This window comes from Drosophila miranda, chromosome XL, assembly GCF_003369915.1.
Source record: "Drosophila miranda strain MSH22 chromosome XL, D.miranda_PacBio2.1, whole genome shotgun sequence".
Classification (NCBI taxonomy): domain Eukaryota; kingdom Metazoa; phylum Arthropoda; class Insecta; order Diptera; family Drosophilidae; genus Drosophila; species Drosophila miranda.
In genome coordinates this window covers 18,318,251-18,344,757 of record NC_046673.1, presented here as the reverse complement: position 1 = coordinate 18,344,757, position 26,507 = coordinate 18,318,251, and the positions used below count along the sequence as shown (strand labels likewise).

The following is a 26,507-nucleotide window of genomic DNA, read 5'->3' as shown; positions in this document are numbered from 1 at the left end:
AGAGGAGAGCGAATGCGAGGATTGCCAATTACATGCAACTTAACATAATTATTTGTCAACTGCGCTGAAAGAGAAAGGCACAGACTGGTACGGAACGGCAGAGAGCGAGCAGCAGCAGAGCAGAGCAGCAGCTGCCTCAGCTAGCAGAGTGTGAGAGGGGAGAGCAGTGTGTGCCTTCATGGCCTTGGAATGCAAGCAGCAATTGGCACAGCAACAAATTGCTGGAATAATTACGCACACATTTACAGATTGATTCGTCCACGACGACGCGACGACATGAGCGAACCGCCAGCAACAGCGGAGCAAGCAGAGCAGCAACAGCAATGACGAGGAGCTATGTAAGTGAGAGATCTGCGGACGACAGCCGGCTGCACCAGCAGCAGCGGCAGCAGCAGCAGCAGCAGCAGCAGCAGCATCGCCATTCATTGATGAACGTGAGGTGTCAAGCAAATTGACTGCCAGAGCTTATCGCCTCGATCAGGGGCGTCGATCAGAGGGGAATGGCAACTAAAATCTGAACTCCGTATGGGCTTACCCCCTACTGTCGAGGCCTCTGGCTTTCCGCCGAGGCTGCATTGGAATGTGTCGTTTACGTGAATTACGCTCAAATTACAAGAGGCGGAGAGGTGCACATTGCACACAAAAAGTGGACATGTCCAGAGAGAGAGAGAGAGAAAGATACGGACTGAAAAAAGTGGAAATATCCAAAGAGATGGACTGAAAATAGCTGCGACGCAATGAAAATGCAACGCAAATTAAAATTGCTCACAAATCGGTCGATCGTTCGGAGACGGGACCTGCTGCTGGGTTACAGGGTGCCTCAGAGCCGCTTAGCTCCCCGTCTCCTTCCTTTTGGCTGTTGTATTCTCTCTTTCTCTTTCTCTGTTGCCCATTGAGCTCGTTAGGCGATAACTTTATGCGGCATTAAATTTTATGCGCCCATAAAACAAACAAATACGACTCGTACACTTCCAGAAAACGACACTAACACAAACATTACGGCAACTGAACACGACAAAACAACAGCAAATACAACAGAGCACAGAACCGAGAGAAAGGAAGGGTTGTATCGGGCCGAAGCCTTAGATACCCTTGCGGATTCATCGTTTCGTTCCTGGGGTAACCACATTTTATGGAGATATCAATACAAATATGAGACCACAGCTTTGCTTCGTCTTCACAAACTATGTATAAAGCTTCTCACAAAGAAGGAATCTTGTTGGAAAGATCGAAGAGTTATTATTCACATATGTACATATAAGCATTACAAGCAGTATTATTCTTCTATCTTGTTGGTTCTAACTATATGCATATGCATTTACTACGTTCAGTGAAAGAGCTGTCGAATTTATATGCTTACCAAGATTCTATATTAATTATGGTGTCGTAAATTCTTCCTTCTGTGTGTTACAAACACATGGGACAAATCATACTACCCTCTCCAGGGATATTAACAAAAAACACCAATAACAATAGAATAGCTGCAGCAGAATGCCATGGAATTCCATGGGACAGAGAAAGACAAGGGCACAGATAGAGAGGGAGAGAACAGGAGCAGTAACAGAAACAGTAAAGGAACCGAACTGAGAACGAACGGAACAGGACTGCGCGTGTGCGGTATGCGAAGCGTATCGTGTCACAATGTGGAACATGGAACATGTTGCTTTACGCCCCGATACAACTCAACTTGCCCCATTGTGGCGACCATATACATAGTACCATATATGGGCACTCCCGACTACCGACTACCGCCTCTCGACTCCGAGGGTATTGTCCAAGGGCCCTTGGCCAGAATGTCTTTTATCGATCTGGTACTGCCGCAAACAGATGTTTCCATGTTTCCGATATCGTGCTAGCAGGCCGTAATATAATCAGCAATAAATATTTATGGAAATGCGTTAGAAGAACTCACCAAAGAGGCTCTGAATCCAGACCGAAGATGGCGGGAGAAGCTCCCTCTCTCTCTTGTTCTCATCATATGCATGTATGTATCTCCAATCACGTGTCAAATCGCCAGGGGCATATCTTACTTTTTGACATCGCTTTGATGGTAATATGAAACCAAAGCTGAGGCATTGCGATAAGAAGCAGCCGGAACAAGGAACAAGGAACAGAAGCAGGAACTGGAACGGGAACGGGAACGGGAAGGGGAGCGGCAGCATGCCAGGCAGGGCTGTAAACTGATTAACAAGCCCGATAAGCAAACAATTACGAGAGGACTGCCAGAATTTGCCATTTTGGCGAGCCTTTTGTTCGGTCTATTGTTATTCCGTTATTCCCCCTCGCTCAAGGGGCGTGGCTGTTGTTATTGCCTCAGCTGTTGTAATAAATGGAATGATGATTGATGCAACACCGAGATCAGCAGTGGAACAATGAGAGAACTATTTGGTTACCTTTTCACTGGATAAGCCGAAAGGAATCCAGGGCCGTGCCCTCAGAGGAGAAGGTTCCGTTTATTGCAAGGCGATGCCATTAGCGATGACACAACTGTAGTTTACGATACCACGCTAATCGAAATCGTTATCGTTATCGAGATACCATCCTGAATATTTGCAATTAGTCAACACACACTCTTTATGCTAATCCTGGCCAGTTCAAGGAGCCCCGTCCTAGCCATTTCCACCTGCTGGACCAGGACCAGCGGCGGCACAACAGGAGCCCATAAAATGTACTGAAGTGGAAGACAGGCAGAGGGCTACAAATGATGTGGCAAGTTAATTTTCCAGTGGTCATAATCCAATAGATTAATAGCATTAATTTCATGATCGCTCGCCGGGACCCCACCCCACTCCTTGGAAACCATCTCCTCCTGAAGCGTGAAATGAGACCTAACGCCGTCAGCTGGGCGTGGCGGCCCTCTGGTTGTGGTCTCTGTGGTCGTGTGTCCATTTAATGAGCGCGACAAACTTTCGACATTTGTGGGCTCTTCGAACGATGATTTATGCGGCCGTTCATTAGGTTCATTAAAAAGTGAAAGGATCTGCGATCGGAGCGATCCGTGGAACCCAAAAGCCGTGCTCCGAGAAGATCCACGCCGGCGGCAGGTGGCTGTTCCAGTGCCCTGTGCCCTGTGCACAGGGTATGTCTCTGCCTCTGCCACTGTCTGTGCCTGTGTCTGGGCGTTTATTTGTTTGTTTGTTTGTTTATTCGCCCCGAAATGAGCCGTAACTAATAAATGTTTACGATCCCTCCTCCAGACATGGTAGGAATACCAACAAGATCTCAGAGGCCGGAGCAGAGGAGCTGAGGAGGCCACAAGAGTGTAACCCAACAGCCCAAATGAGCACAATAAAAATCATTTGGAACAGCATTAAAATGACACATTGTCTGGCCTGGAATCCACCATCGAAACGTTTTCAATTAGGCCTCGGGTCAGCAGCCACTCATAGCTCCACTCCATACCGTGGCGCCACTCTCTCAATGGGATAACGGGCAGGCAGGTCATCGGGCGAGCGGACAACCCGCAGGGCCAGCTCGAGGGGAGCCACAATGGGACAACAGCAGCCATAATGAACTGACAAAAGCCCCAGAGGGGGAGAAGAGTGAAAATTGGTTGGGCAAGCTATCGATAATAACCATTGTTTAGGCACAATCCATGCAGTCACAACATTATAACGAAATAATTCGGAGAAATCCATACATATATGAATAAAAGTGTGTAATGGCTCTAAAAGGAACTTAAAAAAGAATCAAAATATTGATGATAGCTGCAATTATGATTCAATTTTAGATATTTAAAGAGTTAGGGACTTAGATTCGATTTAGATTTGGTAGTATTTAAAAGATCCAAGTTTCGGGCAATCGATTGCTCAAGCTACCAATGCTGTCAACTCTAAGACATCTTTAAACTCATTCCCCGAGCAAGAGAGCCGAAGAAATTTATCAACAGGAATGGAACATTTGGATATTTTGGGTCACGCGGCTTGAAGGGAAGGGACACGGGACAGATCCAGACGGGAAGGCAGTCAGTTCCCTAGCCAAAGACTGATGGTAGTTTTATCTAATGTCCAAGAAGCGATAAGAGGGATGTCGATGGAGGCCCCGATGGTGAGACAGTTGGTTGGCCTTGGGTTGGGCCTTGGGCCTTGGGCCCAGCCTGTCCTGCGGCCTGTCAACGACATGCCCGATCTATAAATCATATGTTCATTGAGCCAACGCCCCCCACCCACGCCCCGCATCTGGTGACATTTTCTGTTCTAGGCTCTGTCCTGGTTATGTTCTACGTTCTTCCTGCACCGTTCTTATCGGTGTGATCAAGCGATCAATCCAACTGCAGAGACAGACAGAGTCTGGGGCCCAACCGCAGGTACACCAGAGTAGAGTCCAGAGGTACTGCAGCAGGGCCATGGCCACGGCGAGGGACAGGTATGAGGCATTGCTTCAGGCTACACAGGCAGCAGCCCTCGTCTAGTGCGTCAGGTGCATTGATGGCATTTTAATTATTGCGGCCGACGTTTAGCAGAGCAAACAGAACACAGAGAGCAGCAAGCAGCAAGCTCAGACCAGACTTAGAGTCCGCAATCAGAGTCCAATTCTCGAGACGGAGATGGATCCCAAAAACCTGGAGTTGCAAATAGCTGCAAGGCGTGAAATTTCCTCAATGTGGTCCCAGTTTCAGTCCCAGTTTCAGTCCCAGTTTCGATCTGACATGCGGTGGGTCTTGCTCGGCCACAGTGGGCCGTGGGTCCGTGGGTCCATGGATCCATCCGTGGCAGGTGAATAAACTGCGCTGCAAATGTCCGCCCCTTCATAAAAGAACACTTTGTTCGGACTATAATTATGCAGGGTTTGCTATTTGTTTTTGGCCCGGTCAAGGCATTGCTTGGATTACAGTGGTGCCACTTTTATGCTTCAGTTCCTCCTGCTGTTCGGATGGGATCACTGACTGGTGTGGCACCACTGTGCCGCCTGGATTGGATTGGATTGGAGGGGATCGCACGCACGCACATTTCACTTTATTTATGAGGCGTGCGCTGTGGGCGTGGCCCGCTTGTTGATCGGCGCTACATACCAGGCCCCTCCTGTGCCTGTGCCAGTGCCTGTCCCTGTCCCGCTGTCCCGCGACCATCAACCGTCCGAACGTTTTCAATCAACGTTCTGGGCCTGGGCCTGGGCCTGCCAAGGCGAAGACAAGCCTGGACCACCCTTTTAATGAAGCCCTAATTACAGTCTTTATAACAAAAGGTGATTACCAAAGCAAACCAACAACACCAGACCTGGTCCCAGCCACATCAACAGCTCTTTAGGACAGCCACAACCACAGCCACAGCCCCCCCTGTGCCGTGTATGCCCCACCCCTGGGTGTAGTAGGGTCCGATCGGATCGGATCGGATCTTCCGCCTTCGGGGCCCAGGCCCATATCGAGGTACGAAACAGTCTCGAGTCTCCATTCTCCATTCTGAAGCTCTGACTTTGACTTGGGCTTGGACTGGAGCTGGGGCCTTCTCTTTTGTAGGTTTTTGGTGCTTCCCCCATCCCATTGCAGCCCCATCATCGTCGCATTATTTATAACATTTCATGTTTAAATTTGTAATTTTGGCGCACTGCAAAGAAAACCCCACTCTTCGCCCCACAGGCCCCACCCGTGGTGTCAGAGCCTCGTGACTGGAGCTGTTCTTTCTCTTCGCACACCTCTTCTCCCGAGTCTCCAGACCCACGTCATCCTTTGGTGTTTTTTGTTTTTTGTTTTTGTAGCTCCAACCTTGTAAATATTGATTTTAATCGAAATTGCCCTAAATTGCTTGTTTTCCATGTGCTTTGGGTATGCAATTTAAGACACTTTTGCTGTGAACTGAACTGCGTGTGTGGCTAACAAGAGAGAAAGGGCGAGAGAGTGGGGACGAGTGGGCAGTAATGTTCCTATCGATAGCCTGTCCGATAAGCAGTATCAGTGTGATGACTATCGCCGATGACTATCTTAAAAATATGCATGAATCGATTAAGGTAAAGATAAGATATTGAGTCTGATTAAAAGACAGTAAAAAATCTCTTTGAAGAAGATATATACTACAAATACTTTTTGCAATTATCTGCGACTATAGAACCTTCCGCTGCAACAGCAATCGATAAACTTCGACTCAAGTTACTTCTGCGATTAAATGCCTTTCAACTATGGTAATCGAAAGCTTCAATACCCGATCATGCTGATCGACTAGCAGAACATTGCTTTTGCATTTGTCGATTTGCAAGTAAAACATCAATATGCCACACCGCACGCCCAACCTGTGAAGCTTCTCCAACCAAAAACATAAAAGACTGCCGCCCTGCCCAGCCGACAGAGAGCAACTTATCATTTCCAAATTAAGTTCGATCCCGAATAAACAAGCGCACCCAACAGCCCCACAGCCCCAAAGCCCCACAGCCCAGCAACCCAACAATGCGGAGGAGGTGGAGGAAGATATCTACAGAAGAGAAGAAACAATAACCAGAAGACAAGGTTCTAGTTTTCTGGGCCGAATCTCATCATACCCTTGCATCCGATATTGAGCTTCCTTCGAGCGAGTTATTTGGTTGGGTTATCTTTAAAGTGGGCTTACTACGGCATCATCCATATAGTAATCCAATCTTGGCAGAAGATTTATAAGGTCTAGTTTTTATAGATTCCAAACAAGAGCAGACGGAAATGCTGTCAAGTATCAGTGCGCCTTTCGGAAAGGGTATACACTGCGGTGCGCCGCTCTCTTGTGGCAGATCGGGCCGCCATTGGGGCTGAGTGGGAGGGGATGTGGCTGAGCGAATTTCAATTCCCTCTTTCTTTCAACTCTATTTGCATTGGCCCGATCCACGCAGACGGCGACGGAGGTACGGAGAGATCATGTGGGATGTGGGAGAGAGACAGCGACAGCAATCGGGTCCGAGCGCTGGCCTTTGTTTGAATTAATCGAAGTGATATTTTGCTTGTCCCAAAATAATTTATCCCAGGCCCCCAGTCCAGTCCCCACAGTCCAGTCCCCACAGTCCACACACAGTTCCAGCTCCAGTTGCAGTCCAAGCTGAAGTGATGCCCCGAGCCTCGACTCCAGTTGTGGAGCCTTTTATTGGTTTTGTGTGTGCTGTGTGGCTGTGGCTCCTTTCCATTCCTTTCGGCTTGGGGTTCGGGGCGAGCGTCGAAAGGCGCTGCTGCTGCTGCAGCGAAATATAAATATTCCCCATACGGTGCCCCTTGATGCATTTTGACATGAGTTGTGGCCTAAGCGCGCGTTATTAACCGCAATTTATGCGATTTTGAAGAGCCGCGACTGCGACTGAAACCGCGATAGCGACTAAAACAGCGACGGCGACTTCGACTTCGACTTCGATGCCGGCGCCAGCGGTTCTGCGGCGGCTCTGCTGTTGTTTTATAAATTGATTTCCCGCATCCATTATGCGCATCTGGATACACTCCGCATATGGGGGGATTGGTGATTGGGGGGAATATCTGGAAGAAATCGTGCAGCCGCTCTGATTGAACATTTTGTTCAGTGTTATTCTATTTACCCTTTTGGGGGCAGCTTCCAGTGGACTATCATCACTACGAAAACTCATTCAATGCAGGTTTTACTCTTTAATCACTCAGGGACAGACTCAGAAAAGGACAGACAGAGAGAGAGAGAGAGCGCATGAGCTGCCAGGGCATTTTCCTACAGTCGACGACTTTTCATCACTCGCAAAGGATTTCAGGTCAGATTCAATCACTTTAAAATCAATTCAAGTGCACTCCAATCATTGTGGGAAAACCTCATTGGATTTTCTTATATTTTTGTTTTGAGACTGCTTCCTGTGCGCATTTCCAATGACTTTCGAATGCATGACAGTTCCCTGTGCGCAAAGTGTGGATTTCCTTTCACAGGATTGAATGCTTCCTGTGAAATTGGCCATTTCTCATTAGCATGTTGTTGGGCCTGCCTCCCCTTCCTGGAGCCTTCAGTCTTCCTTCTTTCCAACAGCTTCGTTCCAGCTGCGCAGCTGCCACTTGCGTGTGCGTGTGCGCATGCGTGTGGATAGAGACAGAGACAGAGAGCGAGTCAGAGAGCCAATAGTCTGCAGGTTTATGCGCAATTAACAAGATTCGCATAAAATTACCAAACTGACATAATTCAAGATAGCAGCGTGATCACCTCTCACAAGAATTATCACAATCAACTTCCCAGCCCCAGTCCCAGCCCGCCTTTCCAGAGAGTGAAATGATCATCTTCTGCGGCGGACACGGACACGGACAGGCAGACAGGGGCTACTAAATGGCCTGCTAATGGCCTAAAGTGTACTTGCTGATAATATTAAGCACATGGGCATCACTTAGGGGCCCAGGACTGGAGCTGGAACTGCAACTGGAACTCGGTTGGAAGTCCGTAAGAAAGGGGAGGGAGAGAGAGCCGAGCCGAGCCGAGCCGAGCCGAGCCTGGGATTGGGGTTGGGGTGCACCCAATAAAATGCTGGAAATTATGACTTTTGGTAGATGAAATCAATTTACATGCATTCAATTACAAATTGTGAACCATCAGGAGACAACAGCCAGACACCAGCTTCAACAGCTTCAGTCTTTTGGTTGGATCTTCAGCTTTCTACGGCCATCAGTTAGCCAAGTTTATGGGGGATTTGGTCCAGCGCCAATGGCCCCAACTGCCTTGTAACTGCCTCATTTTTACGATCCTGTATGGCCAGCCAGCCAGACAGCGACTGATCGTGGATTCGTGATCGGGCTCATAATGATCGTAAGTATTCGTCCCACATCGTCCACGGGCATTGGGGCATGGGGCATTGGGGCATGGTGCATGGGGTTTGTTGCGACAAGTTTTGTAGCGCAGTTAAACGTTTGCATGATTCTGATTTTAACGATAGCACAGATAGCTCGCTCGAGAGAGACCCAGGGGGGACAGAGACCAGGGACAGGACATCCTAATTAGCGACTGACTGTGATGGCCATCAAAATAAACACTTGTACAATACGAGCCGAGCCAACTGGGATTTGGGACTGCGACGTGTTTGCCCCATAAATTGGTCAATTTTACAATGGGAAATGCTGCAGGAGGAATCGCAGTCGAGTGGTGTGGAGTGGAGTGGAGTCAAGTGATCGATGTACAGTGGAAGAATTCGCATTCCCTCGTCGATAATGCAAAGTGCAAGCCCTCTTTGGCCCTTGGTAGCAGGATTTGGGTGCATTCTATAATAGCAATCTCATGTTTATGGGCGCCACACACTCCATCCATAAGCTCTCTTGTTATCTGAGGAAATGTTTGGGTCGTCGGCTGTTTTCCTTTTGCTGATCCCCTCGCATTGGTGGCTCTTTTACGGGCGACTAATGGCCTAATGGCTCATCAGGGCATGTAGACCGATCGCACGAATTGCATTAAAACCCAACCAACGACAAGGAGGAGTTGAAATTCTATGCCATAATTTAAATGAAGCCAGGCGATAAGACAGAACAGCCTCTTGCACACCAGTTTTGCATACCAAATCCCAACCAGTTCCGACTCCTTCCAGAGACCTGGACCTGGACCAGCTCCAACTTCTTTTTTTGCAAAACTCCACCTCCACCTCTGACGGCGAGCGCTGCATGTGTTTTTGGTTATAATTTAAATGAGAACGATCGCTAAATGATCTCATTCCCGACTACCTCTACCGCTGCCTCTCGAGCCCGCAGCGATCTCACCTGGACTCAGTCTGATGCTGTGGGAAGACCGTGCCTTCGTGTGATCCTAAACGATCATTCTGTGGGACGTGTAGTCGAATGGGTATAAAGTTATTGTATGTATATGTATTCCAGATATCTGAATTCTACTCAATGATCTAAAGAAGAGAAAGTGATGAAAATCACAATCTATGACTCGTTTGTTGGATTCTTATGGATATTTAGAGCATTTAGAGCATCAGTTTTCGATGGATAACACATTTAAATGTTCTCAACTGATCATATTCAATTATAGAACCTGAAATTACTATCGAAATCCATCGCAAGAGTTCCCTCAGGACACAGAAGCTAACTTCCTTTAGGTCTGAAAGAGAGAGGAATGGGGGGCCCATACAATTATGTCTGTTACCCCACAATTACCATTACTACTCCCCCCGGATACCTGCACTTTACGTACGTGTCAGTGGCAGAAGATTACGGCCCGTTGACATGGCCCAAGAGTCGAGATTAATCAATTGCTCTCTCTCTCTCTCTGCAATTATTGGTAGCCAGATCCCCGGATCCAGCTGGAACTCGAAGGAATGGAAAGAGAGAGAGAGAGTGAGAGAGGGGCACAAGCACATCAGCTTTATACAAAGCCTAATGGCCATAATGAATGGATTAAGCCAGCATTTACGCAAACGCGTTGATACTTCCTCTGACCAAACAAAATATAAATCGAGGCAACTACATGAGACTCTCGACCACGGGGACCTGTCTGACAGTGGGAGCTGGAACAGGGATTGGAATGGGGATGGGGATTGAAACTGGAACTGGAACTTGGGGGAAGGAGCCACGAAGCTAACAATTTGCCAGGTCTTAGGCGCTCTCGCTCTCTCTCTCTCTCTCTCTCTCTTTCTGTCTCTGTCTCTGAGCTCCTTCTCTGACTCTGGCATCTACTTAATTTCAAGTTGTCCGCGGAAAAACTTAAGCATATTTAACCGCATGTCGCTGATTATACCCGGTACTCTGAGGGACCCCAAGGGGTATATGGTAATCGTGCAGACGCATGTGACAGCCTGAAGGAATAATATACTCTTAGAAGGATCTAGCAAAAGGGAGTGGACTCCCCCATCTTGGTTTAATAGTGGGAGGAGTGCTCATAATGTTCCTCATTCCGTGGGGTATAGGGTGTATTTCAGTCTAAATCATCCACTGAAGCCGTTCTTACTGGTTCTTTAATGTCGGAGTGTGTGTGTTGTCCACAGAGGGCAGTGGACACACCGGTGGGGGGTGCCTGGGGAGCGGGAGAGATTTGAATGCGAGTCGAGTCGACTGGAGTGGAGTGGAGCTTGTTCGCCAGTCTCATTTCGTGTGGCATGCCCCCGCCAGGGCGACGCTCACGCATATTCCGCATATGCAGACGACGCACGACGGGATGCAGGCGCCACTTGGCCAGAGTCGGATCGGATCGGTTCGGATTCGGATCGCGGCGTCAGGGGCAGGGGCAGGGGCAGGGACAGGGCAACATGGCAGGTAAATGTTAAAATGCTGCCGAATGCCATTGCCCTCTGCAGCCAGCTGACCTTTGCACATGCCACACACACAAGTGCCGGCCAGTGGCCAGTGGCAGCAGCAGCGAAGAAGGGCCCAGGCTTGACCCCTTGCCCAAGCGCCATCAGTTGTCTTCATCAGCTAAGCCCTCGGCCCTGTCAACGTAGCCATCATATCGAATGACAAACTCGACTGCACAATGGAGCCGCTGCCGCTCTCTCGACCGAAGGGGGCCAAGTACTGGGGGATTATCAGAGCCGGCTTTCGGGCCAGCTCAATCGGAAAATGAACGATGATCGATGATCGTGCCCCGATTCGACTCCTGCAAGGTGCATCATTGTTTGGCCTAATTAAGCGTTGGCGTTGTCGTTGTCGTTGTCGTTGTCCTTCCACTAGCAATAACCTTTTCGGCTTTTCTCTCCGATCTTCGATCGACTGATCATTCATTATGCATCTCTGCCTGTTTGCTGAGGTAACCAGACGACAGTCCGCCAAGGAAGCCCAATCTAGACACGAACCTAATCCACAGATCGTGTGTGGGCTTACCGCTCAGATATTGTCTAAGATTTCCTCAGACCTTTCTCTTTTTCTTGATGGTAGGAATAAACTGTAAGTAATCCTGTGTCTCATAGACAGATATCGTTTTCCACGAAAGCATTATGGCCTCTGTATACTGATATTGTAAGTATCTATGAACTTGTATCTATCTGTCGTGACGGATTCCATCGAGTGGTTTTAATTGCTAGAAATTACGAGTTTACAGAACCAGAATACATTATCCTGAACCGTTTGATATTCTATTATTCCATTGATATTTTAAAGAATTACTATAGTACACCTGAGATGTTTACATTTTCTTGACAGCATTGATAAAGATATCCATCGAAAAGTTCTGCTCTAAATATAGGTTCGATTGATAATTGAGAAAGAGAACACTTTCCTGAGGGCATTGGTTATATCCAGTCCTTTCCACTAGTTGGACTCCTTTCGCATACAGAGAGACCTGGGACTCCTTTCTGGGACTCTGTTCAGACGAAATGAACTTGTCCCCGTCAAAGTGTCGCCCTGCGAAAGCGCCACAAAAGGGGAAACAGGGAAGGAAGGTGCAGAAGGGGCAGCGTGTCGTGTTGGAAGCAGCAGCTGCTGGACATCGCTTCCTCGAAGGGACAACAAGGGAATGTCAGGAGGGGGAAAGAGGGAATGGGGATGTTGTGGCAGCGATTGCAATCTCTGTGCTGCAGTTGTCGCTTCTGTTGCGGGCTGCTTAATTTTCCGCCATTTGCCCATTTCGGAGTCCACACTGAAGGCGAACCACAAAGCGTATGTGACCAGGAGATGGAGGATGGGGAGGAGGAGGAGGAGTAACCATGGAGATCTCGTGCAGCTGATAAATGGAACCGAGTCCACAGATGAAGTCGTCTCCGGGTCCCGAACATACACAATTTAATTAAAGATGCGACTACCGGGCTACAGCCGCAGAGCAATCGATTGCAACCTATCGAGGATCGATCATTGATTGCCAATCGCCGATAAATCCATGAACATGACTGATAAACGAGGAAGGTGGAAAAACGATGGACCCTACTCCCAGGTACAGCCTCCTCCTGCTCCTCCTCCTTGTCTTCCCTCGCAATCGTCTTCGAAGCCTGACCTTGAGCCCCCAACTAATGAAGATCTCTAGAGGTGCCGTTGCCGTGTTCGTTGCCCGTCCCCAGACCGTTGCATAATTCATTTTCAATTTATATGCCATAAAAGCGATAATGGCCGCAATTAAGTTCGTGTTCCTTTGATAATTTTCCACATTTACGCGGCCATTAAAATGATTCCAGCCGCATTTTTCTACCACTCCTCCTTCTCCATTATCAGCGCGGCGCTCTTCTCATTTCCATTTCTGGACAGGCTGCGGTTCCCCTCCATTCCCCCTCGCTTATCGGGGACCAAAAGAGAGAGAGTGGAAGATATGGATGGAAAGCATCTTTGAGGGGAATATGCATATAGAGTCGTAATCGTAGTCGTAGTCCTACCTTTTAGCGTAGTGGTAGGTTGTGGCCCTCTGAGGTGTTAATTAGCATTATCTTAATGCACGTTCCGGCACACAGTTCAAATTGAATTATACATAATAATTTGTTCGCCGCTCTTTAAAGTGCAACTTAATGTTCTTCGAGTGGACAGGCAGGCAGGCCCGGCCCTCGAGCAGGGAGTCCGCAATGGCTGCCGTCTCGGACGGTGAGTGGTGACCCCCAGATATTTAGATATCCCCACCCAACTCATACCATACCATACCATCCCATTCCGCGGAGTGGAGTGGAGTGTACACCCAGCCTTCCAAGCTCGTGTTAAACGCTCATTAATCACATTAGATATGCATTAACTCAGGACGGTATCCAACGGAATAGCCACGGAGAGAGGACGACAGAGATAGATATGTATGTAGCTCTATCTCAGCTTTGAGTGGGTCTCATTGAAAAGTGTTTGGGTGGGAGTCAGTCCCATTCCTATTGAATAGTTTGATGATGAACTTTCAGTTAGAAGAATGGAGACACCTTTCCCACCCATATTTTCAGAAATTTGACTCAGAATATAGCTAAGGAACCTTCGAACAATGGAATTAAAGTCGTTTTACAAAACAATCAAAATATTTACGGATACTTTCCATCACAACAAGATTTTTTAAAGTTATCTTTTATGTTATAGCTCCTAAGAAATCTAAACATCCACTGGACCTTTCTCTGATCAGATCGGGGTCACCGTTTCGGTTAAAAAAGGAAAATAATAAGAAATCTCTGATTTTTAGCCAGCAATCTTAAATTAAACTATTTTAGTCTATTCCAAATGATGTCGGGTTACCAATTTCCTGAAATTTTTTAACACCTGATTTACGAATTATCTTTTTAAAACAGTGACCAGATCGGGGTCACCTTTCCAGTTAGCATAATACCCGTAAATAGCCCTAAAATCAATATTCCTAACCACTTTTTCAGCAAGAGCTTGTTTTTCTTTTTCCTTATCCCGAGCCGGAGAGCCTTATGCATATTCAGCTTTTCTCTGTGGCCTAAGGAATCCCTTCACATCCCCCAATAACCGTCAACCGATTCGACCATTTATCCAGCCAACCGTTTCCACCCACACCCACCCCCAAGAGCAAATAACAAAAACACCCGCACAGGCCGACGAGTGCGCGTGCGAGGGAGAGTGCGATATAGAGTGCGTTGCTGTGTTGGTGCTTATCTATGTGAGAGGCTCTCTATGTTTCGCGGGAGAGTGAGAGTGTGTGAAAGAGGCGGAGCCAAGTGGCAGCATAATGAAAACATTACTGTTGTTGTTGGGCCCACTCGGCCAGGGTTGATGTTTCCGGGGTAACAAGGGGAACGGAACTCTGGGAAGCCTGGACAAAAGGATGTACCCAAAACATAACCATAATTCCCACCATTCAAACGAAGAACACAAAACCAACAAAGAGAACCGAACGAAGTCAGAGGAGATGAAGAAACTCCAGCCATGATGCACGCGCAGAGAGCGAAACAGAAAGCTGCAGCTATCTCGCTCTCCGGAGTGCGCGTGAGAGGAGCTGAATGAGAGCACGATGCTCAATTTGGCGTTGTATTTGAGCATTTTAGTTTAGATTCTTAAATTTTGCAATCCCTATTAAGCAACTTTTAAGCTAGAGCTATACAAAATATTTATTTTCCTTTATGAATATTAATAACATTCAACTCTCAGTCGGTGCCCTGCCCTTGAATCTATCAGTCATCAATTTTAGGTTTCAGTTTTGGGAAGGAACATAGGACAAAGGGTATAGAAACTTCCATACTCAATACCCTGCAACCGGCGAGCGTTCCACATGAGGGAGGAGTTAACATTTTGCCTCTCCCTCTCTCTCTAGCTGCTGGCTCTCGCGAACTCATTGTGGAACGCAAAACTGAGCTCTCTCCGAACAAATGGCAGCAAAGCAACGCAACGCAGCGACAGCGACGCCAGCTGCGATCTCAACGGCTGTGGAAATGTATAAAACTTGTATCTTGTATCTCACAAATTTTTCGGCCGCGGACAAGGAAACACAGAAATATGTCGAATATTTTTGTAAGTTCAGAAAAGTAGTTCCAATAAAAGCTATCCATCTAAAAATTAATACAAATTGGAACAAAAGTTGATTGAGTTTTAGCGCTATTTTGTAGAATTTGTAGAATCGCTCACTCGCTCGTCCGCGGCCCCACGACACGACTGTCTGTTCTTTTTTGTGTGTGACTGTGTGCCAGTGCCTAAAAAATATAGTGTAAAAATATAACCGCTATTCCAGTGATTATCCCAGATAATGACCCAATTGTTCAGAGAATAACCACTCCAAGGAGATACATACATTTATAAGCAGAAAGAGGAGAGGAGGACGGACCTGCTACGGCTATATTCTATAGCCACGACCAAGACGTCTGGACCGGGGGCCGCCATTATGCTGGTGCCGTCGGACATGATCGCGGCACAATCCAAAATGGTCTACCAGATGAACAAATACTGCGCGGATCGGGTGCAGGTGCGAAAGGCGCAGATTCACAAACAGATCCAGGAGGTGTGCCGCATCGTCCAGGACGTCCTCAAGGAGGTGGAGGTGCAGGAGCCGCGCTTCATATCCTCCTTGAACGACTACAACGGTCGCTTCGAGGGCCTCGAGGTCATCTCGCCCACGGAATTCGAGATCATCATCTACCTCAACCAGATGGGGGTCCTCAACTTTGTGGACGACGGCACCCTACCCGGCTGTGCCGTGCTGAAGCTAAGCGACGGCCGCAAGCGCTCCATGTCGCTGTGGGTGGAGTTCATCACGGCCTCCGGCTATCTGTCGGCCAGAAAGATCCGCTCCCGCTTCCAGACGCTGGTGGCGCAGGCCTGCGACAAGTGTGCCTACCGTGACATTGTCAAAATGATCGCCGACACCACGGAGGTGAAGCTGAGGATCAGGGAGCGCATCATTGTCCAGATAACGCCCGCCTTCAAGTGCGCCGGCCTCTGGCCGCGTTCCGCCTCCCACTGGCCGCTGCCGGGCATACCCTGGCCGCATCCCAATATCGTTGCAGAGGTTAAGACTGAGGGCTTCGACATGCTCTCCAAGGAGTGCATAGCCCTCCAGGGCAAGAACTCTGCCATGGAGGGCGACGCCTGGGTGCTGAGCTTCACCGACGCCGAGAATCGTCTCCTGCAAGGTGAGTTTACTCCTCTGTTTCTGCTCTGCTCTTATCCATCACGATCGCACGGAAAGCCATTACACGGCAGTAAATTATCCGCCAGAAATCAGTAGAGAACTCAACTCCCCGTGCGGTGAGCCCCCTGCTCCATGTCGCCAGTCCCCCAATCTCGCATCGGTAATCAGTGACACACTTAAATGGAATTGATTTATTCCCAACAAATCAGCGACTCCTCCAGCTTGGTATGCCCGTAATTGATTGTAAATTAACCACGAAACTGTCCGGCTGGTGAAGATTGAGGAATGAAGTTTGGCCGGGAGATCGTTTCGTTAGATCGGAAATGTTTTAAAAGCAGAACGGGACATTCTTTGAGGGAAATATCAATTCATAGTAACTTTTAAGTCTACTTGCATCCATGAGTCTGTAAATCAAGTTGGTAACAGTTCCTGACGAGCGTTTTGCAGATCCGCAGATCTACTGAAGATCACCAAGTTAATTTCTGTAAAGGGACCCGTTATGCGGAGTATTTGTCATCACAGAGTCTTGTCAATTGCTCAGATCACATCTTCAAGATTGCTGAAAGTTCTTCAAGAGATCCATCTGAAATCATCTCAAAACTAAAATAATTCGGTAGTTTTTCGCTTGCGAATGGAGATCAGTTAAGATCAATTGATTCCCTCTCTTAGATCAATATGATATGACATAGGGGGTCTTTTGAAGGCAGCCCCCGGAATGACGATCGTTTAGACGGGGTCCAGTCATCGAGTCGATGACTGGCGACCGGTGCCCAACGAGACATCTGATTATTGGGGGCCCCAGATATGATATGAGATACGATTGAGCGACGCCTGGTTTGGGTACGATCATAAATCTGTTGTTCGATCCGATCGGCCAGACCGGAGAAAAAGAGTTCGTTCGGGGAGTTTGGACAGCTCCATGCGACCGCCGCCTCCGTCTCCGCCTCCACCTCCACCTCCACCTCCGTGTGTCTCCCAGGTTCCGCTCCGACCGCAGCGCGACAACGCCACACAAATCTGCTGATCCCCGAGAGATAAGCGCAGTCTCAGAGGCCCCCGGACCCCACCGTTTTGGAGGAAAACGGGTTTCCATATGAACAATGCCAATGGATGGGCCATAAATAAATTTCTAAACGATTTTATAAATATTTTAAATCTCGGCGATTAGATAAAGTCAACAAATAAATAAAACAACAGCGCGCGTTGGCCAGAAAGAAGATGACGAAGAAAACGCGAAAACAGAGAAGAGAGAAGCGGGAGGACAGTGGGACAGAGAGGAGATGGACAGCAAAGCAAGGCAAGAGCTAAGACAAAAAGAAATGGGAAAAAAAACCAAAACAAAAACGAAAATTAAACCAAAAACCGAAACAGAAACCAAAATCGAAATCAATTCTGGGTCTGGGACTGGGGCTGGGGGCCCCTGACAACGATCTCCAATCTACAATCTGTGCCCCTTCATCTTCATCTTCATCTTCCTCTACTTCTACCTATCCCTGATCTTCGATCTCTGATCGATATTGATCCGGCTTGTTCCCCCGCGTGTTTGTCATTTCATTGAATGCTCCCCCTGCCATTTGGATTTGGAGTAACTTTCCTCGGAAAAAGGCCACGATATCAGGTATCGATTGATGGGGGATCCGCTCCAATCCAATCCGATACGATGCGATCCATGACTATAATTAGCACTGTCACTTGTACACTAAATTAGCCTCCACTTGACATCGACTCGGTTCTCCAGTACCTCCGAAATGTTTGTTTGTCGAGTGCCAATACTCGTATTGTGGCAATATTGTTCAATATTGATTAGGCTAAAATATTAAACGGAACTCGGAGCACTCCTCCACTCTATAGGAACCCGAGAGTCTTCAGGCTGGAGAGAGAGGCAGACGTGATTATCGGGCAAGAGCCGAGATTAGCCCGGTTGACATGGTGCCAACGTAGTCATGATTTATGTGTTTCCAACATACTTGGCCATAATAAATTAGGAATCGTACATACTATACATATAAACGTCATATATTCGTAGCACTTGCTACAAGAAGTACACGAAATTGAAAACAAACTACGAATAAATGGTTGAAGGGTTGATCAATCAAAGTCGGGGATCCGAAGCGGGAAATAGTCTTTAACTATGGCAAGTGCAAAGTCCTTCTCTAAGCAATCTAAAAAGAAGAACCCTGATTGTTTGCCAGAATAAACTCTAACTCGTAGTTCAGTACTGGAATGACCGGACCAATCTGAGCTGAAGCTTGTTGATCCTTAGATTTTTAGAGCTAAAAGGTTACAATCCACCTGGGGTGGTCTAACGGCAAAGAAGACCTCTCTCTAATCTGTGACATGAATAAGTGGACAGATCCCAACTAAAAGATATCCCACGATCCATCATGTATGCCATATCTGACAGAACATAAACGATTTGTGGCAATAACAATAGTATTTCATTCCATATTAATGCTAGAATAAGACGCCCATCACCATCAATCCTCACATAGATACTCCAATGCTAATCGAATCGCTTTCCCATATTTTTACCCAATTCTAGGGGCCAGTCGGCGTCGCTGCTTGAGCATATTGAAGACGCTACGAGACCGTCATCTGGATTTGCCCGGTAATCCGGTGACATCGTATCATCTGAAGACGCTGCTGCTGTACGAGTGCGAGAAGCATCCACGGGAGATGGAGTGGGAGGAGAACTGCATCGCCGATCGCATCAATGGCATCTTCCTGCAGCTGATCTCGTGCCTGCAGTGCCGTCGCTGTCCGCACTACTTCCTGCCCAATATGGATCTGTTCAAGGGCAAGTCGCCCGGTGCCCTGGAGAACGCCGCCAAGCAGGTCTGGCGTCTTACGCGCATCATGCTGACCAATGTCCGATGCCTGGAGGAGCTGTAGGGGGGGTAAACGCACACACACACACACACAGCTGTAGTAGCATCAGCATCATCCGCAGTCCCACCAGATCCTCCATCCTCCAGGCTCCGCTGGGAATTCTTTATTTTTTGTTTTTTTGGACTCAAATATTTTAGTTTTTTTGTTTAGTTTTGAGAGGAGCTTTAAACAAAGGATCCCAAAGGAGCCAGGAGCCAGGAGCTAGGGATGCGGAGCAGTCCAGAGCAGTCGGAGGAAGGAAGGAAGGAATGGAGAGCATTGGAGCAGTGAAATTGTAACCCAAATACTATTTGATATTTCGCTAGATCGTAAATAAGTTTAGGTGCTTTTGAAAAGTATACGCCGCTTACAGAGTTTCCTACAATTAGAGCCTATGACTAGGGTTACCGCATACACACACACGCACACACACACAAACACAAACACACACACGCTCAAACTACGAGTATCATCTCTAGGGCGGCAGCCAGAGTTGCCAGCATACTATACGAGTAAACATACAATATATATTTTTTTTTTGAAGTCCATTGCTAGCAAAGTGCAGAGCAAAATTAGCTAAAATTAAACATTAAGTCGGATGATACGAAAGCAAGAAAGAAGAACTATGGAGGAGTATTTTTTGATTGGTCATAAATTATTTATTCTATGTTTTTGCCTTTTTCTTGTGAGTTTAGTCAATAAAATTTAAGTTTTTCATTGAAAATATCTTTTGTCTAGTTCTCTTTTACGGTGGAAGGTACTGCAGATATGTATTCTGTACATATCTGGGCGAAGGTAAGGTAAGAATGGTTAAGGGATTTCAAAATAAGATACTTATGATTCCATAGTCAGTTCCAATCGCGATAAGTAGTGCTTGATCTTGTCATTCTTGGACGTAATTAATCGAACATTATTTGGATATCAGTTCCATTTTCATTTCTCAAGTTTGATATACGATTATATTCGATATGATTGGGTGTCATTAATAATACAATCTATTTAGTCTCTGCCGTTTCTACTACACATTATTCCGTTTGATCTATAAATGGCTTTCTTGGGAAGTATTTCGGTATGCTCCTTAAACGTTTCTGCTCCCCTGATTGTACAGGTTTGTTTGATGTTTTGCCGGTATCGATAGGCGCACACACGATTTCGATTGCTGCCGATGACTATGGAAAATGTCAACGTTTGACATTTGGTTGGACGTTGACATGTTGCGCATTTTAATGGCGAATTAACAGCAATTCTGCGGACAGCTAACAATCCCAATAAACTTAACATAATTTGTGGCAGAAAATCCCTCTGAGCCGGACTCCGACTCCGACTCTGACTCGCACGGACGATCGATGGTCGGATGCGGGCACATACAACATTTTGATCACGTGTCAGGTTCGCTTTTCGAGCGACAGACATAACATTCAAATTAAATTTTATGTCATTCATAAATTAAATAATTTCATTTTTTGCCATGCATTGTTTTTGATGTTGTTTCAGTTTCAGTTTCGGTGTTTTATTGGTTTTTTTGGTTTGCTGTCTGTCTTTTGCTGTTGCGGCTTTCCATTATTTTTTTGCTTAATTTATACTTTTTTGTGGCCCCCGTTGATTTATGCATATGCGGCTTTTGTATTTTATTGCTGTAAATTACTCTGCAAATGACAATTGCAAAGGTACGAGTAGTACGGAAGAGCAAGGTAAATAGGGCTAGACGCACCTGGAAATACCCTATCAAAGTCAAGGATCGGTCAACCCAATCATCATACGATCAAAGATTACGCTTAGCAATAGATCCCTATAGATGTATCTGATCTGCACGGATAATATTTCATGCTGATTTCAAGGATGTTTCTATAGGAGAAATTCCTCCCGAAAATATCAAAACCATTTGATTTCTCGACGGCAGATCGGAACTGTGGATTCGTGTGGGCGCTGGGCTCCATTTATGCCGCCGGCGGTTTCGAATATCAACTCGATTTGATTTTGATTTTGGGTTTGGGTTTGTTGCCCGCCTAGTTGCGCTTTTAATGAGTTGTGTTTTATTGGCTTTGATTTGCATTTTGATTCGCCTGAATCAGAATTTATTATTTGTTGTTCTCTGGCGATGGGCCGTGTGCGTGTGCGTGCTTCTTCGTATTTGATGATATTTTGGACATTTTTGTGACCACTTGTTTCATTGAGAGACGATATTGTTTGATACGCCGCTTCCCACACAAATTAAACAATAATTAATAATTAATAAACGATAATTTGGCAAACGGTTCAAGTTGTTCCGCTTGCGCTTCACATAACCTCACTATGACGGCACTGCCAACACCAAATGTGATCTTTCGGCGTCTTATTCTTTTATTCTATACCCATCTCTCTCGGTCTGTTGCTCTACCTTTTTTTTGTTCACTGATACAAAAAATATAACAATAATTAATAAATAATAATTTAGCAATCGATTTCCGTTCTTTCCCTGCACTTAACCCTACTTTGACGGCATTGCCAACACCAAATGTCATTCTTTTGCTTCTCGTTCTCATTCTCTCTCTTTGAATTGTTGTTCCCTACTTTTGGTGGTTCTTTTGCTCAATGAATTTCGTTTCCATGCAATTTATATTCATTTTAATGGCCGCAAAAGCAAATTTTATGAACATCCCATAATCACATTTTAAACACACAATTTGTTATGCCATCCCCACTGCCACCCCAGCCCCTGTGGATACCCCATCACCCACTCAGATCTGCATATGGCAGAGTAATTAAAGATATTCATTTTTATTTCCACACCACATTATGGCAGTACCAAATGGGAGAAGAGCGCACGTATGAATATTCAAATCATGATTTTAACTTAACTTATTTATAGAGGCTGTACTTTTAGCAGCAGCAAAGTCACAGGCTCGGTTTTTTTCAAGCGTTAAGAGTAAATATCTGCATATATTTGTGGATCCTAGATATGTACATAAATTGGAAGCAGCTTTCATTGGATTTATCGATACAACCTTTTCTCAGGGAGCGCTCTGTCGATGGACTAATCGATAAACTGTCGATATCCAACCATGTATGCTGTGCTCTGTACTCTCAATCGCATGACAAATTTGGAGTGCACGTACATACATATATATCCATAGATTATACCACATATGGATATGGATATCGTGGCTTGCATTCGGATTTGCATTCCATTCCTTCGGAGACTGCTATTCTGCACGCCTGTCAGCCAGCATGTTGCTGCCTCCTTGTGTTCCTCTGCTGCTGCCTCACAATTTGAGAGCAAAATCAAAACAAATGTTTTATTTAAATGGTTAATTTGATCAGCTCCAGTCGGCCGACCGCTGGCTGGTCTCGCATCTGTGGCCCGCTTGTTGCAAAACGGCCAAATGAGCAGCTTACAAGGAGATGATGAGGCCCGAGGTACACAAATGGGGAACAAATGGCGCTGGGGCAGGCACTGGGGCACTCCACTGCTGCCAAATCGTGAGAATTGCATTTGGAATCCCACTAACCGGAGCGGAGCGGATCGGATCGGATGGGTTTGAGCCTGGCTGTGGGGATTTTAATTTGCTGACTTCAATCAAACTGCAACAAGGTGGAGACGTCTCGAGGCAGGAGAAGGAGTTGAGTGCTGATGTTGTGCATTAAACCCGCTGCAGCCAGGGCCTGCTTCTGCAGAGAGGATCATGCGAATAGCAACGAGATACAGAGAGAGAGAGAGAGCTCGGAGGAGGACTGGGAGGACGGAGACGGCGCTTGCCACTTAGCATAAACGGAAGACGCTATCCGGGGCGGGGTCCAGTATCAGTACCCTAGTACCAGTACCAGTCGAAGTCCCCGTCCCCGTCCCAGTCCCAATCCAAGTCCCGAGTCGAAGTTGAAGTGAGCCACGACCTGTGTGGCCGCTGCATCAAGGTAACAAGCTGTAATTAGAGCCTCTTAGCCTGTCATCGCCAGCGTGCTTGATTATAGCCTTTTGACAAAAAGTAAATATTAATTTAATACGTTTCGTACCAGGCAGGAGAGCCAGAAGAGCGCCGCAAGGCAACGGCAACATCCCGAACACGGACTCCGACTCCGACTCCGACACCAACTCCTCCGTTGCTTCTTCTTGGCTGCTGTTCAATTTCACCTGAACAAAGGGTCTTACATTTACAGGTGATAGCCCCCTGCCCCCCGAACCACCGAAAGACCCTCAGTAAAAGGCAGACAGAGGGGAGGTGGCGGATTGTGGAAGAGTCGAACAATTGTTAACCGCAGCGTTGATCTCTATCTCATAAATAACACATAGAACTTTCAATTTCAGGCAGAAAGCCCGCGCTGAACCAGCCCAGAAAAACCAAAGAACCCAGAACCCAGTGTTTACTATAGAACCTCATAAGTGCGGAGGCTTTTAAAAATGATTCCCTAGTGAAAATGAATGGAAAGGCCGCCACTTCGATACCACTACTCCCAAATTCAGTTCGTTCCCATTTATTTCTCATAATTCAAATGAGCAGCCAGCAACCAAGAAAATTTCCAGGAAATCATATCAAATGCATTGCATTTATCGATCCAACTAATCCAAAGCGATATCAATTAACATGGGAGACCCCAAAAGACAGACAGACATTGGGGCCCAATTCCAATTCCAATGCAAGCTCCAAGTCCAAGTCCGAGTCCAAGAAACGACGGCAGCTCACGTTGCTGGTTGCTGGTTGCTGGTTGCTGGGTTGTCGACGACGTTGCCTGACATCGTCATACGCCCTTTTTTGGGTTAAAAACAATGGGTTCAAACGGCTGCGCTTCAGCGGAAAACAAAAAGCGGCCAACGAGCCCTAAATCAATCACGGCCAGGCGACATGTCAACAGCGAGGCACAGGCACGGGCAGAGGCGGGGGCTAAGACTGAGAGGGGACACCCTCGCCAAGCCTATACCCATACCCATTCCCTGTCCCAGTCCCAGTCGCAGTCGCAGTCGCAGTACACATCTCGAGTCAAACGGCAGGCAAAATGTCAACGTGATCGTGGCATCTTGAAAAGGGCCGCCGACTCCGACTTGGCCCATCGCATTGGATCGCATCGCATCGCATATATTGGCCATATAGTAGACCGGGAGGAGTCCATGTACATACACTCCATGAGCGAGAGGGAGAGGCAAGCCTGGGGGGAATCTGGAACGTGGCGGCCAGCCGGGTCGATGTCGATCTTTGGGTTTTCGGCCTCTGTGTGTGCGCGTGATATCTGGAACTACGAAATTGAGATCGATTCGAGAGTACGTGTCTGAAATGCGAATCAACCGAATGGGTATCCATCCCTTTTGTTGTAACGATAAATTATGATATTATTTGAAATTAATGTTAAGTAAAATGACATCAGTGGGCCCTCTCAGAGGCAGACTTGATTAGCGTGCACTTGTCGACAAGATCGTAAGAGGAGGCCAGCAAGGTACCATAAGAGATCGATCTCGCATAAGAGATCGGATCGTCGGGTGCATTCGTCACAATTAATATTCCAATCAGATGATGGCGAACACATGTCCGCAATGCCATGTCCCTGCTGTGGAACTGCAGTAGTAGATCATCACTGGTACTGGTACTGGGACTTGGACTCGGCGTCGCATGCGTAATGAGGTACGCGGGCCAGTAAAAACCCTCTCGAATGGGATCAGGGAACGGGGATCGAGTATCGAGGATCGTGTCGCTGATTTGTTCGCTGTCATAATTCAATAAAGTAGTCAAATGTCAGCTGGACTTACGCAAAAAGCGCACGGCTCAAGCGATCCATCGATGTGGATGTTGATGTGCCTCCTTCCTGCCCCTTCCCCGGCCGTCATCATCCGCTGTCCGGCGACTCACTCCGATGCACCACACGCACACACACACGCACGCATCAGCGCCAGGGTTAATGGCCAGAAACGCAAATCCGCTTAGTGGCTGCGACCGTGGCTGCACCAGGATCGTGGCAGTCGGGGGTAGCGCAGGTTTCTCTCTACTTATTAATTCATCACATGCCGCCGTGTCGCTTGGACATGCGATGTCTCCAGGAGAGGCTCTACTCTCTCTCTCTCTCTCTATACAATTTATCATATTTAAATGTATCTAAAAAGCACCCATCTACTAAAGACATCCGATAGGGGTTCTGTTTATGGCTATGATTATTATAATCTGGGCGGAAAGTATGGCCGAAAGTATCCTATGGTACACCTTAGATGATCCCATCTTGGCGTTGGCTTTCAAGAAAGAATAAATATACAGAATTTCAGTTATTTCAATTTTGATCTGTGTAAAAGATTGTAAGCTTTCCTTTTGCTAGTATCTACAATAGATCTTAGCACTTTCTGTTTTTATTTTGTTAATAAGATTCTGGTTTACGTGTTTTTCCAGAGAATGGTTGGCCCGTCTGATATATGTCTGTATGTTCCAGTAGAATAAACGACTGCTATGATGATAGTGCTGGTGGGTACGGGGTACAGGAACCGAAAGACAAAAGATACGCTGACGCGACGACGAAGGAGCAGAGCTGGCGGAGAAGCAAGAAGACAAACGTTTCGGCGACAACGCCAGCAAGTGACAAACGTTTAGATGGATGGATCGTTCTTCATTTTGGGGGTACCAGCCGATACGAGCCGAACCCGGGGACCGGGCCGGGAACAGACAGCGGTAAACCAACCGAAAAAAAGCGACGATTGCACATAAATTATATTCAAATTTCTTTGAGATCTAAAAGATATATAAATACGGGAAAACACACACACAAACAGACACACGAAAAAAAACAAGCGGCTATCCCGATCACCGATCCTCACCCTCCTGTCCTCCTGTGTCTCCTTCCTGACATTTTCCAAAACCGAACCGAACAGAACCCAACAAAAATGTTGGCTCTCTCTCGACCTTTGTTTTCAATTTATGCAGATATGCCCACATCTGTCTGTAGACAGGAGTCCCCACTGTCCACAGTCCTAGCCCTGGCCCTGGCCCTGGCCCATCTCCATTACCATCTCTCGGCCACTTTTCTCTGTTGCGCCAAAAATCAGCCAAGTGGCGGTCGGCTGATCGAGACACCTGGACTGATCCATCTCCGTTCCATTCATCCCATTAGCCGAGAGTCTCGTTAAGCGTTCCCAACAAATAAGAATGGAGGGCTCTGAATCCCATTTAGATATGGCCAGAATCTCTTTGAAAAACTGCCACTAATTGATGTCACTAAGGCCTCAACAAAAGACTTTCAAATGGTTGGGTGTCGATCACAGTCTTCCAGCTCCCTCGAAGCTAACTTCAAATGAGATGTTACTGTTCCATCAGTTCGAGTATGGAATATATTTGAATTGACTTGAGAATCGATATCTAA

The 26,507-nt window shown here is 46.9% G+C and overlaps 1 protein-coding gene across 1 annotated transcript; it reads left to right on the top strand.

Moving 5' to 3' along the window:
* The first annotated feature begins 15,160 nt into the window (after nucleotides 1–15,160).
* Nucleotides 15,161–19,928, top strand: LOC108164926 (protein mab-21). Its single transcript, XM_017300914.2, has 2 exons — nucleotides 15,161–16,335; nucleotides 18,877–19,928. Exons 1-2 carry the CDS (start codon nucleotides 15,588–15,590, stop codon nucleotides 19,224–19,226), a joined length of 1,098 nt encoding a protein of 365 aa, XP_017156403.1. The 5' UTR covers nucleotides 15,161–15,587; the 3' UTR covers nucleotides 19,227–19,928.
* Nucleotides 19,929–26,507: the final 6,579 nt, after the last annotated feature.

Bases quoted from the DNA above. Each gene is read 5' to 3' on its own strand.
- LOC108164926 (XM_017300914.2), top strand. From the start codon at position 15,588: ATGCTGGTGCCGTCGGACATGATCGCGGCACAATCCAAAATGGTCTAC. The intron at 16,336-18,876 runs GTGAGTTTACTC...ACCCAATTCTAG, and splicing joins CGAGAATCGTCTCCTGCAAG to GGGCCAGTCGGCGTCGCTGC.